Source organism: Poecilia mexicana, unplaced genomic scaffold (genome assembly GCF_051168715.1).
Source record: "Poecilia mexicana isolate PSO_F unplaced genomic scaffold, ASM5116871v1 scaffold_6, whole genome shotgun sequence".
In the NCBI taxonomy this organism is placed as follows: Eukaryota; Metazoa; Chordata; class Actinopteri; order Cyprinodontiformes; family Poeciliidae; genus Poecilia; species Poecilia mexicana.
The window spans coordinates 19,867,591-19,881,414 of NW_028263375.1; the positions used below are offsets into that span (position 1 = coordinate 19,867,591).

At 39.7% G+C, this 13,824-nt stretch overlaps 2 protein-coding genes across 3 annotated transcripts; one reads left to right on the forward strand and one right to left on the reverse strand.

Annotated features, from left to right (window-relative positions):
* The first annotated feature begins 631 nt into the window (after positions 1 to 631).
* slc15a5 (solute carrier family 15 member 5) lies at positions 632 to 5,075 on the forward strand. Its single transcript, XM_088006779.1, has 9 exons — positions 632 to 998; positions 2,025 to 2,247; positions 2,454 to 2,623; positions 3,165 to 3,385; positions 3,464 to 3,650; positions 3,769 to 3,957; positions 4,045 to 4,176; positions 4,724 to 4,832; positions 4,946 to 5,075. The coding sequence occupies exons 1-9, from the start codon at positions 647 to 649 to the stop codon at positions 5,073 to 5,075; spliced, it is 1,713 nt and encodes a 570-aa protein (XP_087862905.1). The 5' UTR covers positions 632 to 646.
* A 1,378-nt stretch (positions 5,076 to 6,453) lies between these two features.
* LOC106916763 (E3 ubiquitin/ISG15 ligase TRIM25-like) lies at positions 6,454 to 13,440 on the reverse strand. Of its 2 annotated transcripts, XM_088006368.1 has the most exons (7): positions 12,810 to 13,440; positions 12,623 to 12,718; positions 11,567 to 11,812; positions 11,327 to 11,480; positions 11,177 to 11,245; positions 10,858 to 11,094; positions 6,454 to 6,829 (listed from the first exon to the last, which is right to left on the reverse strand). In XM_088006368.1, the coding sequence occupies exons 1-7, from the start codon at positions 13,386 to 13,388 to the stop codon at positions 6,807 to 6,809; spliced, it is 1,404 nt and encodes a 467-aa protein (XP_087862494.1). In that variant the 5' UTR covers positions 13,389 to 13,440; the 3' UTR covers positions 6,454 to 6,806. The 2 variants fall into 2 exon arrangements, with proteins under 2 accessions (XP_087862494.1, XP_014840755.2); XM_014985269.2 differs by lacking the exon at positions 6,454 to 6,829 and having other exon boundaries at positions 8,809 to 11,094; positions 12,810 to 13,438.
* Positions 13,441 to 13,824: the final 384 nt, after the last annotated feature.

The window sequence follows — 13,824 nt, forward strand, 5'->3', positions numbered from 1 at the left end:
CTGTATATGGATTTTTAACATTTTTTTACCTAATACAGGAATGGGTGTGATATTCAGGTTACAGGTCATTAACATTTGTAAAAGTGCTTTGGAGTTTTGAACTCTGTGTGGAAGTCAATTGAAAGATTTTTTAAAAGGATCTCTTCCAGAGAAATCTCTACATAAATACTACAGAAATTACTTTATATTTTCTATGTGTTTTACTTAAATTTAGCAAGTTTCCTTGAAGTCAGATAAAAATAATACAAACGTCCTCTGTGTGTTATTACTGGTCACAAAGTGTCTGCAAATTTGTAATGAGTGGAAGATAGTTTAAAAACTGACTTTTTATTTCTTCCTAGTGAGTCTAAAAATATTCAGAGATCTCCTCTAATCTGCTACCACTCATCACTCCTTTACAAAATTGTGCACAATGTGTCAGATTCCCATACAACAACAACCGATCTGAGTGAGATACGAAGAGATGAAGCAGCCACCAACACAGACAGGCTGTGACTTATTAGCCTGTATTTCAGCTCAGGAGTCACACCAGGATGCAGAATTCCAGCTTTACTCGCTGATGGTTCTCAAAAAGCGTGAGCTGGATCAGTACTCACAGTCCTCACCCAACTAAGCAGCAGAGGACTCACCTCTCGATGCTGGTGGAATGGTGGCAGGAGGACTGAAAAGAGTGCCGGATGGCTGGGAAAGAGAACAACCAGTCTTCCAGACTCCTACTCTGGACCAGAGACCACGGAAGAAATCTTGCAAGAAACTCCAAGTTGTCATCTGTGTTCTGCTTGTGGAGCTGTGTGAGAGGTTTACGTTCTTTGGGATTGTATGTAACATGATTCTGTTCTGCACTGTGAAGCTGGGCTATGACAACGTCCTGGCTGCGACCGTCAACCTGTGCTTCATAGGAGCCAGCACCCTGACCCCTGTTCTGATCGGGTGGTTTGCAGAAACCTGCTTAGGAAGGACTAAGGTCCTTTACTTGTGTGCCTTTCTTCATTTCGTAGGTAAGACAGAGGGAGAGCTGTTATTTTGCTCAGTAGATAGGCATGACAATCAAAAATAGCTTTTTTTGTTGTTGCTATTATAGTATTTTATTTCCAAATTACTTTCATGTCAAATGACTTCAGTTAATTTACTATCTTTACACAATTATATGTATTTGAAAGGGGAAAAAAGAACAACCACTATGTAAAGTTTTTCTTTTTTGCTTCCTCGACTCAGTGAGCAACTATTTTAAACCACTCCTAACATCTTTAAACTTTATCTAAACATAAGACAGTAGAGCAAAATCTGTTAATGTTATCTCAATTAGATGTTATCCAGCCTATCTAAAGTTTAGTCACAATTTCTATTGGGACTTTTGCTATTCTTTCGCACATTTTTGTACCTGAGCATGGCTGCATGTATTTTGGAATTGTGGGCAAATTTAGGTAAGTTGCCAAAAAGTCCTTCAGGCTTTATTAACAGTATTTTCAGTTAATTATAATACCAGTATGATTCTGTTTAAGTTTATTATTTCTTACTGTTGAATTTTATCCCCATTGAATAAATGTACTTTTTCTTGTTTTGTCTGACATTATGTCATAGCAAAAAATGGGAATTAATTTCAACTCTTTGAGGTCATCTTCACCAGTGTTATTATGTTTTAAATAGTTAGGTAAAATTGTTTCAAACTGTTTTGTTTTGCTTTAATTCTCTTACTATTAGTCTTTTATATTGAGATATAAGTAAAGAAAGGAGTCTTAGTATTAAATGTACTGTTGTCTGTTAGATATGGATTACAACACTGAGTCATCCCTTGGGTTTTTGAGCCTGTTAATAATAAATTAGATATATGTAATATTTTCTTTAACCGACAGCAAATATTCCTTCTAGAAGAAAAAGCAATCAATGCTCAAAGAAAACATTTAAAAGATTTTTAGAAAGTCGGAACAGCTTTACAAATACCACAAAAATGATTATTAAAATGACAAACGATGAAGAGATGACCCAAGGTTTTTGCACAGTTCTGAAGCTGTGGTCTGCCTTAGGTACAGCCATGCTGCCAGTGGTTGCGTTTCCATTTGAAGATTTCTACATTGACACTCATCACATGACCCATAAGTTGGACCCCATTGAGCAGCAGATCTTGTTTTATGTGGGTCTCCTGGCTGCAGCGCTGGGCATCGGTGGCATCAGGGCCATCCTCTGTCCAATGGGAGCCTACAGCCTGCAGAGCTACAACCAGCACCAGCTCCTGTCCTTCTTCAACTGGTGGGTGAAGTGGTTTTCTATCAAGACCCAAACCGTGATCTGCTTTTAAAAGCTAAAGCAAAAACACCAATGACTAATCTTTTAAAAGTCTTATAGTGAAAACTTTGCCTCTCAAAATGTCAGTTTGGTGACAAAACCAAATTATCTTCATTCATCGGTTTGTTGGCATCACTGAATGCTCTGCCATTGTATGTCATTCTGTTCAGGTTCTACTGGTTAGTGAATCTGAATTCCACCGTCGTGTTTTTGGGCATCGCTTACATCCAGCAGTCTGTTGCCCAAAATCTGGGCTTCCTCATCCCATTCACCTCCGTGCTGCTGGCCCTCATCGCCATCCACATGATGCGCAGCAAACTCACCTACAAACCCAAGAGAGGTACAACTACAGTCACGTTTAAGATAAGATAAGACAAGACAAGATAAGACAAGACAAGATAAGATAAGATAAGATAAGATGACTTTATTGACCCCTAAGAAGGGGAAGATTTAATTTGCACTCTTTGGTAAAGATGTCTAAAACCATAAAGTAAATTCATTTTTTATTACAGAAGCATAATTTGACTGATTTATATATTTACTCAGTATATATGTCCCCTGAAGGAAATCGTAGAACATTTGTGAGCAAAAGTGAAGAGAAATCAGAACCCAGATATCTAGATAATCTAGAGATTGTGGAAAGATTGATGGTCAAGGATCTGTTTGTATGTTTGCTTCAACTTTGTGAAATGTTGTAGGAGAAGTGTATTTTGCAAACAGAAATTGTACAAAAGTTTAAAAGGTTGGATTTTTCAAAAAATGTTTATAGTGAAATTTGATTAAATATGGAGGAGGATGTATAATCAAAGAGTTTGTGCTGGAATAAATGAATCACAAAATATTTACTCATTAGTCCTGTTTTCTGCTGGGACTGGTTTCAGGTGGATCCTTGCTGACCACACTGGGAGTTTTCCTGAACTCTTTCAAAATGTGCTGCCTCCGGCATCGCCACCTGAGTGGAGATGCGGTGTCCTGGCTGGACCGGGCCAAAGAGAACAATGGTGGGCGGTACAGCGAGACCCATGTGGAAAATGTCAAAGTCTTGACGAAGCTATTTCCTCTCTACGGACTTCAGCTGCTGTACAGAGTCTGCGTCACACAGGCACGTCATGATAAACACATTTCAACCAGTATTGCTGCTTAGCAAAATAAAAGAGGTTGGGGAGATATTTCTCCACAGATTCCCTCAGGTTACTACATACAGGCCATGAACTCTAACCTCCACCTGAACGGCCTTCTGCTGCCTATCGGTGCCATGAATGTCATCAGCATCCTGCCTCTGCTCCTCTTAGCTCCGCTGATGGAGTTCGTGACAACCTACTTCCTCTCCATGAAGAAAACTCCACTGGCACCTGCAAGAGTCATCAGTACGAATCCAACTGCCCCACACACTCCAACTAATCCAAATGTTTAACAACTTCACAGAAATGTTCTTACGTCTAGCAGTGTTCTTTTGCCATTATTCAACGCTGTCTGTACTCTTAGCTTTGGGCCATGCATGCGCTGCTGTGTCTGTCCTGGTGGCGGGTTTGGTGGAGCTACACAGGAAGGCCCACCCACTGGTGGAGCAGACCCTCTCTGGGAAGGTTCTGCATGTGTCATCCATGCCGTGTTTCCAGCTCGCACTTCAATACATCCTGCTCGGTGTGGGTGAAGCTCTCGTCACTCCTTCGTGTGGGCAAAACATCCTGGATGAAACTTTATCAGATGATCAAAGACCTCCGTTAGACAGTCATGTGTTGGTCTCTTGTTCTTTGACAGGTGCCCTCATATCCTTCCAGCTGATCCCAAGCCACATCAGAGGGATCTCCCTGCACTTCCTCACTCTGTCCTACGGAGGGGGCTGTTTACTTGGTGCCTTCATCATTCAGCTTGTGCATGTTTGCTCTGGAGGTAGAAATAAAAACTACTGATCTATTGCATACATGTGCATCTTCATAAATTAGAAAATCACATAGAATTCATTTATTTTTATATTTCAATTCAGAAAGTGAAGCTTATGTAGATTCATTCCACACTGAGTTATATATTTCAGATTATGGGTACAGCTAATAAAAACTAAAAACTGTTAGATCAAAAAAATTATTTTTAATAATGATGTTATTTTATGGTCGTTTTTTATCGTTTTATGGTCGTTTTATAAGGGAGAAGACCATTAAGTTGCTAAAGACAGTGGGTGCTCACAGTCTGCTGCAGACAAATAAACTGAACGTTTTGTGTTGATAAGTTGTCCAAAGTCCTTTTAGATATTAATGTAAAGAAGAAGATAAAATTTGAAGAAGAAACACAGAATACCAGTTACCCAGTTTGAGGTCTCCATATAAGTTTTACTTTTTTAATGTAGAAAATATGTGAAAATGTTTGTTTTTTTTCTTTTTAAGATTCATTTACCTCTGACATCTCTTTATGGTGACCCAAAATTATTTCACTGCCAAAACAGGAAATTTCTACCCAAACTCTCTGCATGATGGGAATCTTGAGAGATTCTTCTTCCTTCTGGCCTCATTTATGACTATAAATACTCTTCTGTTCTGGAGATTATCATACAGGTACCCAATTATCTTTATAATATAGGATGAATTACCATCATGTCAACTCATTTGAATGCAAACTACAGCCAACTTTGGTGCTTCTGAATCCGTCTCTTCTTGTCGCCGTTTAGGTACATGGACCTGAGTGTTCAGGGGAAACCACTGAGCAGCAGCTCTCTGTCTGAGAAGTTGCTGCAATACAAGGCCGCACTGCGGTTCTACGACACTGTAGAACATCTCTCTACCGACTCCGTTTTATGACTGCTTCAACTGAGGTCCCCTGTCAGTGGCGCTGGCGCTGCGTATTTGTGTTTCCATAAACTGCAACAATGACATGCTGTGTAGAGTAAGATCTATAGATACAAGTACCAAAGTCTCTAAAAATTTGGTGTTTTTTATAGAAATTGACAATTTTATTAAATAGTTGTTTGAGCTTGAATTGATGCTCAAATTCAAAAAACATTAACATATGACGACAAATGAGAAATTAATAATAATCCAAAGGTATGTTTTGTTGAAGCTTATAATGTGAGTCAATCAAATTTGCAGACATCACAAGCAGTGTTAAAAATTAGGATTGAGTTTTGTAAAATAGAGACAATCTGATTAAATGTGCACAAAATCTAAAAAAAAACAGCCCATTAATGAGCAACAGTCATTTTAATATAAAATGATTGCAACAATTAATAGACTTGTACTTTAAAGACTACAACACCTAGACATTTCAAATCTAACTAGATTATTCTGCACAAATAGCAGAATAAATAAAACTTTTGTGAAACCTAATTGATTTGCGAAATTTGTAAAATATCAATAATAAATTTCAGAACGTTTTTTGCATCTGTAACCCATTAGATCTGAATGATCAAATTGGCATTATTTGTTTTATCTTTATTATAGCTGGAGTTGGACAGGAATTGTTTGGTGGCTTCCTGGACGGAGGAATCGGCTGAGCTAACGCTGCCATCAACTTTTCTCCTGCCATTATTTTTTTTTGCTTTTCTTTAGAAAGTATTTCTATCCGTACCTCTGTTTCCATTTTGTATATTTTCTCTATTTTTTATTTTTACCTTAATGCTTACCTGGTCAGTTGAGGTGGCAATGTACATCCTCTTGATTACTGACAAAATGTCAGAACCACATGGACTGAGCTGGTTATGTCAGATCAGTCTGGATTTTCATTTCCCATTAAAACGACTTCTTGTAATTTTAAGACATTGTTATAAAATTGCATCTTTATTCTGCTGTAATGATGACTGAATTCTTGTAATTAGAAATTCTTGTAGCCTGGCCATAATGCTCCCTTATACAACTCACAGAAGAGATGATTGAAATAAAGGCACTTTTTAAAAATATTTTCTGTAATTTTATTATAGAAATTGAGGATGGGAGGAATCAATTAAAATCAAATCTGGTATGAAAAAAAATCTTGTAAGTCATATCATCCATCCTTATTCAGTATATTGAATTATATGACTAACTGCATATTGATAGTCACATTTCTTTGCTGGTATTACTATTAAGTAATACCAGCAAATATCAGTAATATCTCACTTGAATTCCTGATCTACATGCAAATACTAAATATAACGTTAACACCGAGAAAGGGGGGAAAAAAAGGTTTGTGAAATGTAGAGTATTACGAATGAGATTAAATTTTATTGTAAGTACAAACAGGACAACAAAATGAACAGCAGTTACTCAAACATCAGACTTGTTTGCCTTTACTGGTGATAAAAACACGTCACTCTGGAGGAAAGGGGAAGACCAGCTCAGCTCAGTCCAGGATCTGCGGGAAGATTTTTGCATATCTGGTCCTCCGGTTTCCAGATCCTAATTTAACCAAGTACTGTAAATAAAAAGTTGGTTCGTGCTGTGATGATCCGGCAGACCATGGACTGATGGACGCCGTCAGCTGGTCAGCAGGTCCAGGCGCTTGGATCCAATGGAAAGGTAATCGGCACAGAGGCTCAATCATGGCTCAAAAACACATCACGAGGTGTAACGATGCAAACCTGAAAAATTAAAAACAAAAATAAATGAGTGTTTATAGTTAGCTGCACAACATAATCAAAAACTAAAAAAACCTAAGCTCTTTTTGAGAGTTTTGGTTGAAAATAAATTGACAATATCACAGCAAATTCAATGTTTAAGTGAAACAGTTCCTGTATCACAGTTAAAGAAACTGCAAAAAATATTTCAGAGATGTAACAACACTAAGTAACTGAGTAAGAGTATGTATTGTGGAATTAGCAAAGATGCGAGCATCATGGACACTTCCAGGCCACTTAACAACAGCGTCCATGAATCTGTACTTATAATCACACAGCTTGTACGTTCAGGGAATATTTTCCTTTTCTATTTAGGAAGTCAGTGGAGTTGCTTGAGGGTTGTAATGTTATGTGTCCCGTCAATGGCTCCTAAACACTGGATATGATGTAGAATGAAGGGAGAACTTTCGTCTGTCCAAGCCATCCCTGGTCGCTTTGAGTGAAGAACTTCGCCCCTACATCAAGGGGGAACCGACAACCATGGGTTTGCCGGTTGACGTGTTAAAAAAGGTGGCCCTGTACACTTTATTACTTAAGTAGCGAGGGAAGAATCCGAAAAACTGCCAACGCTTTCAGTTTATCACGAGCCGCTGTGTCCGTTATCATAAGAGAAACCTGTTATGCCATCTCTGTTAACCTGGGTCCCAAATACATCCAATTACCTTTCACCGAGCCTGAAGTCCAAGCACTGGTTACTGGATTTGAAAATGCCCATGGGATGCCGCAGGCGCAGTGGAAAAATGCGACTTTTTTTTTTTCTTGTCCATGATGCTCGCATCTTTGCTAATTCCACAATAAACACCTACATCAAGAGTGGAAAAATCCCATCACCGCAGCGGCAAATTGTGGATGATTAGGAGCTGATTCCAATTTTTCTTTTGGGGGACCCTGCCTATCCACTACTTCTTTATTTCATGAAAGAATATTCAACAAGAACAATATTTCGGACTATGTCTCTGCAAAGCGCGCGTGGTAATTGAATGCGCATTTAGACGGCTAAAGGGTAGATTTGCCTGCCTGAGGCGACCCATGGACATAAACATTCATGATCTGCCGCATGTCATATATGCTTGTTTTGTGCTTCACAGTTACTGTGAATCTTGCAAAGAAGGTGTGGATGAGCACCATGTTAGTGGCCATACAGGGGGACCGTCAAGACCAGCCTCCAACAGAGAGCAACAACTATCAAACACTAATCAAAATGCTGGGAAACTAGTTTGAAGAGTTGTCACCAAATACCTGGATCCTTAAAGCTTACCTGATTAACAGCTGTTTTAGATAACACTTTTGTACTCTAGGGTAAATATTACAGACTGTTAGTCTGCTTACTGTCTTACGCTTTCTTGAAACTTGTCTTTATTAGATTTGTGATATCAGTTTATTTGTTGTTTAGATCATTTTTAAATTTTCAGAAATACATAAAATACATCTGTAAATATTTGTGACTGGTTATTTCTTCATTTCAATTTAGATTTGATAGCTTGCTTCGACTTAACATTTCAATAAATGTTACTATTATTTACTTGCAATGTCATTTACAGGTTTAAGATATATATCAGTTTATTTAATTGTTCTTTAGATAATTTTTAAATTTTCAGAAATACATCTGTGTAAATATTTATGACTGATTGTGTATTAATTTCAATTTATATTTAATAGCTTGTTTTGACTTAACATTTTATTAAATGTTACTAATATTTACTTGCAATGTCATTACTTTACAGGTTTAAGTTGCTTAAACATATGGAAGCAGTGATGAAAAAAAACAAAATTGCATCTCATAATCGTGAGATAATATCTCTTTAGGAGGTACAAGTATTTTTTTTCATAAGAGTGGGGGAAATGAGGATCCACAGAATCATAACATATGGTGTTGACATTTTAAAATTGAAATTTCTTACATTTTTGTACTTTGAGTGTGTCTGTTAATAAAAACAAAAAGATGGAATTAAGGACACTTTATTTTGTAATTATTGATTGTATGAAATAAGCAAATATTAGCAAAATTTAAATAGGCAGGTGGATCTCATCCACGTCCGGGGCCCTGCCACCGAGGAGCTTCTTAACTACCTTGGCGACCTCGTCCCCAGAGATTGGAGAGCCCGACCCAGAGTCCTCAGGCTTAGCTTCCTCAATGGAAGGAATGTAGGTGAGATTGAGGAGGTCTTCGAAATATTCCGCCCACTGGCCCACAACGTCCCAAGTTGAGGTCAGCAGCACACCATCGCCACTATAAACAGTGTTGGTGCTCCACTTCTTCCCCCTCCTGAGACTCCAGATGGTGGACCAGAATTGCCTCGAAGACATGTGGAAGTCTTTCTCCTCTCCGAACTCCTCCCACACCCCGAGTTTTTGCCTCAGTGACCACCTGAGCTGCATGCTGCTTCGCTCGCCGGTACCCATCAGCTGCTTCTGGAGTCCCACAGACCAAAAAGGCCCGATAGGACTCCTTCTTCAGCTTGACAGCATCCCTCACCGAAGGTGTCCACCAACGGGTTCGAGGGTTGCCGCCGCGACAGGCACTGACAACCTTGCGACCACAGCTCTGATAAGCCGCCTCGGCAATGTTCCATGGCCCACTCAGACTCAGTGTCCCCCAACTACCCCAGGGCGTGTTCGAAGTTCTGCCGGAGATGGGAGTTAAAGCTCCGCCTCACAGGGGACTCCGCCAGACGTTCCCAGCAGACCCTCACAACACATCTGGACCTGCCGGGTCTGACCAGCTTCCTCCCCCACCACCGGAGCCAACTCACCACCAGGTAGTGGTCAGTGGACAGCTCTACACCTCTCTTCACCTGAGTGTCCAAGACATACAGCTGCAGATCCGATGATACGATGACAAAGTCGACCATCGAACTGCGGCCTAGGGTGTCCTGGTGCCAAGTGCACATATAGATGCCCTTATGCCTGAACATGGTGTTCGTTATGGACAATCCATGACGAGCACAGAAGTCCAACAACAGAACACCACTTGAGTTCAGATAGGGGGGGGCCATTCCTCCCAACCATGCCCCTCCAGGTCTCACTGTCATTGCCCACGTGAGCATTCAAGTTCCCCAGTAGAACAAGGGAGTCTCCAGGAGGGGGACTTTCCGGTACCCCCTCTGAGGACTCCAAGAAGGGGTGGGTAATCTTAACTATTGTTCGGCCCGTAAGCACAAACAACAGTCAGAACCCGTCGCCCACCCGTAGGCGGAGCACTTTAACCACTAAAAATATTCTTTATGTCGGTAAACCATTTTCATTCTATATATGCACATAGAAATTCACACTTTGGTGTGATTTTCTTGAAACTTACACCAATTCACACCAAAGAGTGAATTTCTATAAGTTATCACTGCAAAGTCCTTTAATGACAGAATAATAATAATAAAAAATCTCAGTCCAAGATAGTGATGATTACATGTTTGCATCATTAAGGGTCTGCAGATGGAAATTGGCTTTTTCTATGATCTGGTAAAATGCATCAAATGGTGACATTTATGTTTGAGTTGTACATTGTACCATTTATCGCTATCATCTCAGAAAATAATGCATCAAGAACTTACATGTCCCTCTTAAAGATGGGATTAAACATGGAAAAGTCCTAGAAATGATCAATATTTAAGTTTACATAGACTATTTTGTGACGCATAAATCGGTTTGTAATAGATTTACTGCTTATTTAGTTTCTTATTTCCCCTGACAATAAGGTTGAAGTAGAGCTTAAAACTTGCACATTGTTAGGCTCGCTCCTAAATCCACACTAAAGCCAGGATAGAGAGGTTCACTGAATGTTGTCTGGACTCGGTGCAGTAGCGTGAGCTCGCCAATGCGCGAAACGCTGTAGAAGCTCAACTTTCCTTCATTGTACTCAAGGTGCACACCCACTCTACGTGACTGAGCTGGGGGAATCAGACCTTTATGAAGACTGTTGTGCCAAAAAGTGCAACCAGAAGGAGAACAGATGATTTTCCAAGACAGCTTGTTGTGTCCGAAGCAGCTGTCTTTACCCTGCCCTTTCCTTTGTATGCCTTTATATGACACGGCCACCTCAATGATGCCACCATCCCACTCCACCTCCCAGTAGTTGTTTTCTTGAAGGTCGTCTTGGCACAGCGATTGGTAAAAGTGGGAGAATCTGTCAGGGTGATCAGGATGAGCCTGGCCTGTTATTCCCCATGATAGTTCTCTCTTGGTGTTTGCCATATATAGACATGGATGCACTGTGTGAGGATCCAGCGTAGGATCTGTGAGAGAGGAGAAATTCACTCACTTGTAGGTTGAAACTTTAACACATTTCTGCAGAAATATATTTAACATTCTACTTACATATAAACTTGGCCAGGATGTCTTTTCTTGTTGTTGGTTTGATATGAAGCTTTCTGGGAATATGCAACACTGACAAGAAAAAATAAATAAATTCTCAGACTCAGGAAATGTGCAAATCTAATTAAATTTGCTACAAAATACCCAACTTACTTATATTATCCATAAAATGGCCAAATAATTGTACATTCTGCTTGCCACACATGCTTTCCAATTGGTTGGTTTTTGCAGACACAAACTCTTTCAGAGGCACCAGTCCTTCATGTGAACCTGAAAACACAGGGAGGCCACCCACAGCTTGAATATCCTGTAAGAGCCAAACAAATGCATAATCCCAACAGTCTGACACTAAACAATTAAAATAAAAAAGAGGAAATGAAACAAAGAAATCACCTTTAGGAACTGAATGGGATCATCTGTCTGTGCAAGCTGGCAGAGATTATGATCCATTTCCTTCAGTTTATGAACTTCACGCTTCAGTCGTGCTTTGTGACCGTTAGTCCAGTCAACTCCAGCTTTCTCTACCTCTTCAACTTTGCCTCTCATCTCAAGACATTTCTTTTCCAGAAAGTGAGCATATAAACGGAGATGTTCGGTACATCGCTGCTCAAAGTTGTCACTTGACTCCCAAGCAGCATCCTTGTGGAAAACAAACACCATTACAGTCGTCATGACTTGCACTCACAGTAAGGTTGGGGGATTTGGGGTAAGGTTAGTCAGAAGCGGATTGGACCAAAACATACAGTAGGCATTCCATTGACCTTGCAACATCAGAACTTGGAGCTGAGTTTGACGTCACACCTGATTAACAGCATTCCAGTTAACATACTCGGATTTCAACATGGCGTCCATGGTGCTGTTCGCAGCACCTCTTACGAACATCGTTTTAAGCTTTACTTTCCATAAACATACATCATATGTTCAGTTAGTAAGTCCTACATTGATTTTATATGCACTCTTATGTGTGTTTTGTTAAATAAACATGTTTCAACCACATCTTACTAATGTTGATGCAAGGAGCGGCTATTAAACTGCAAAGTCAGCCTAGAAGTATTTTGGTAACTATATGCTCCCATGTTCCCAGTGAAAAATCTGTCTTCTGAGGGTGTTCCAGTTGATTTATTCAACTGGCAAGTCGAAATGTCACAGTTCAGACTACAACTGAGGCAATGTTAAGTTGTAAAAAACTTTGCTCATTTGTCTACTGTAAGAAAGACGAGAACAAAAGTGTCACTCTCCATGTCATTGCAAGATGTACACATATTCTTCACATGTTGCACAGAGCAAGTGACTCGACAAGTTAATGTTTTCAGATCCTGGTTCAACACAGGCATACTTAACAATTTGCAGTAACTAAGCATTTGCTTTTACAAGAAGGTTTTGAGCCATCAGCTAAAAAGCCATTGAGTGAAGTTCACATTTCAGGTGTTTTTGCTTATTTACACTTACTCTAATAGATTTTGCTGCTTCCTCTAGCTGTCCTATTTCACACTGCGAAACCCGAACTGCATCTGCAATTTTCTTTCTGGTTCTTTCCAGCTCCTCCTGTTAAAACAGCAAGCAATCAAATTGTAAAGGCATCAAGATAAAAGCTGTCACAAAAATATAACTTTAGGTTTTGGATGAATTTAATTACCTGCTTTGCTTTGACTTCTGCCGTGACTTCCACAATGTCATGATTTTTGTGCTGCACCACACAAAGTGGACAAACCAGCTGCTCATCAGTGCGACAGTAAATTTCAAAAAGTCTGTCATGACGGGAGCAGATGCTTTCCTTGATTCTCGTAGAGGCCTGAATCAGCTTGTGCTTCTTCAGCACAGGAAGTTGGAAATGAGGCTGCACATGAGTCTCGCAGAAGGAGGCAAGACACATGAGACAATACATCTCAGCTTTTCGTTTTCTCGCAGTGCAAGAATCACACGGCACATCCCCTGGTAAAGCAACATCACTTTCATCACCAGCAGCACTTTGACTGGGTTTCGTCTTGTGCTCCTCCAACAGATTAGCCAAGACTGTGTTTCTCTGAAGAGCAGGCTTTGGGCTGAAAGTTGTCCGGCACTGAGGACAACTGTATTTCCCTTCGAGGTTTCGTCCTGTATCCCAGAAAGTGTTTATACATGTCTTACAGAAGCTGTGTCCGCAGGCAGTAGTCACAGGTTCGTTCAGCAGCTGCAGACAAATAGAGCAATCCAAAAGGTCCAGACTGGAAGCCATTTTCCTCCTATCAAACCTGTTGCTTTCACTTCCACTCACAAAGGAGTGGCCTTTGACCTTGTGATCTAAGAGGGTGGAACTTTTTCTTGTCTTAAAGAGACACACCAAAATTCCAGCAGTATTCAAAAATGCAAATCAAGAAATGCAATATTAGAGAGGAGAAATATTTGCATTTTACTTAAGACTGGATGTATTTATTGCAGAAAATGCTGCTTGTAATCAATTTCTTGTAGGCCATCAAATTAATGTACCCTGAATGCCAGTTAAACATAAACACTACTATTCAACTTTAATCATTAATTCACTGAAAATTAGTCGGTTCTTTCTATTACTGAAAGATGCAAAGTATAAATAATAAAATATATATATATTAAATATGGTTGCACATAGCTGCTTCTCTGAAAATAAAGATCTCAACTGATCATACTGTTGAGAC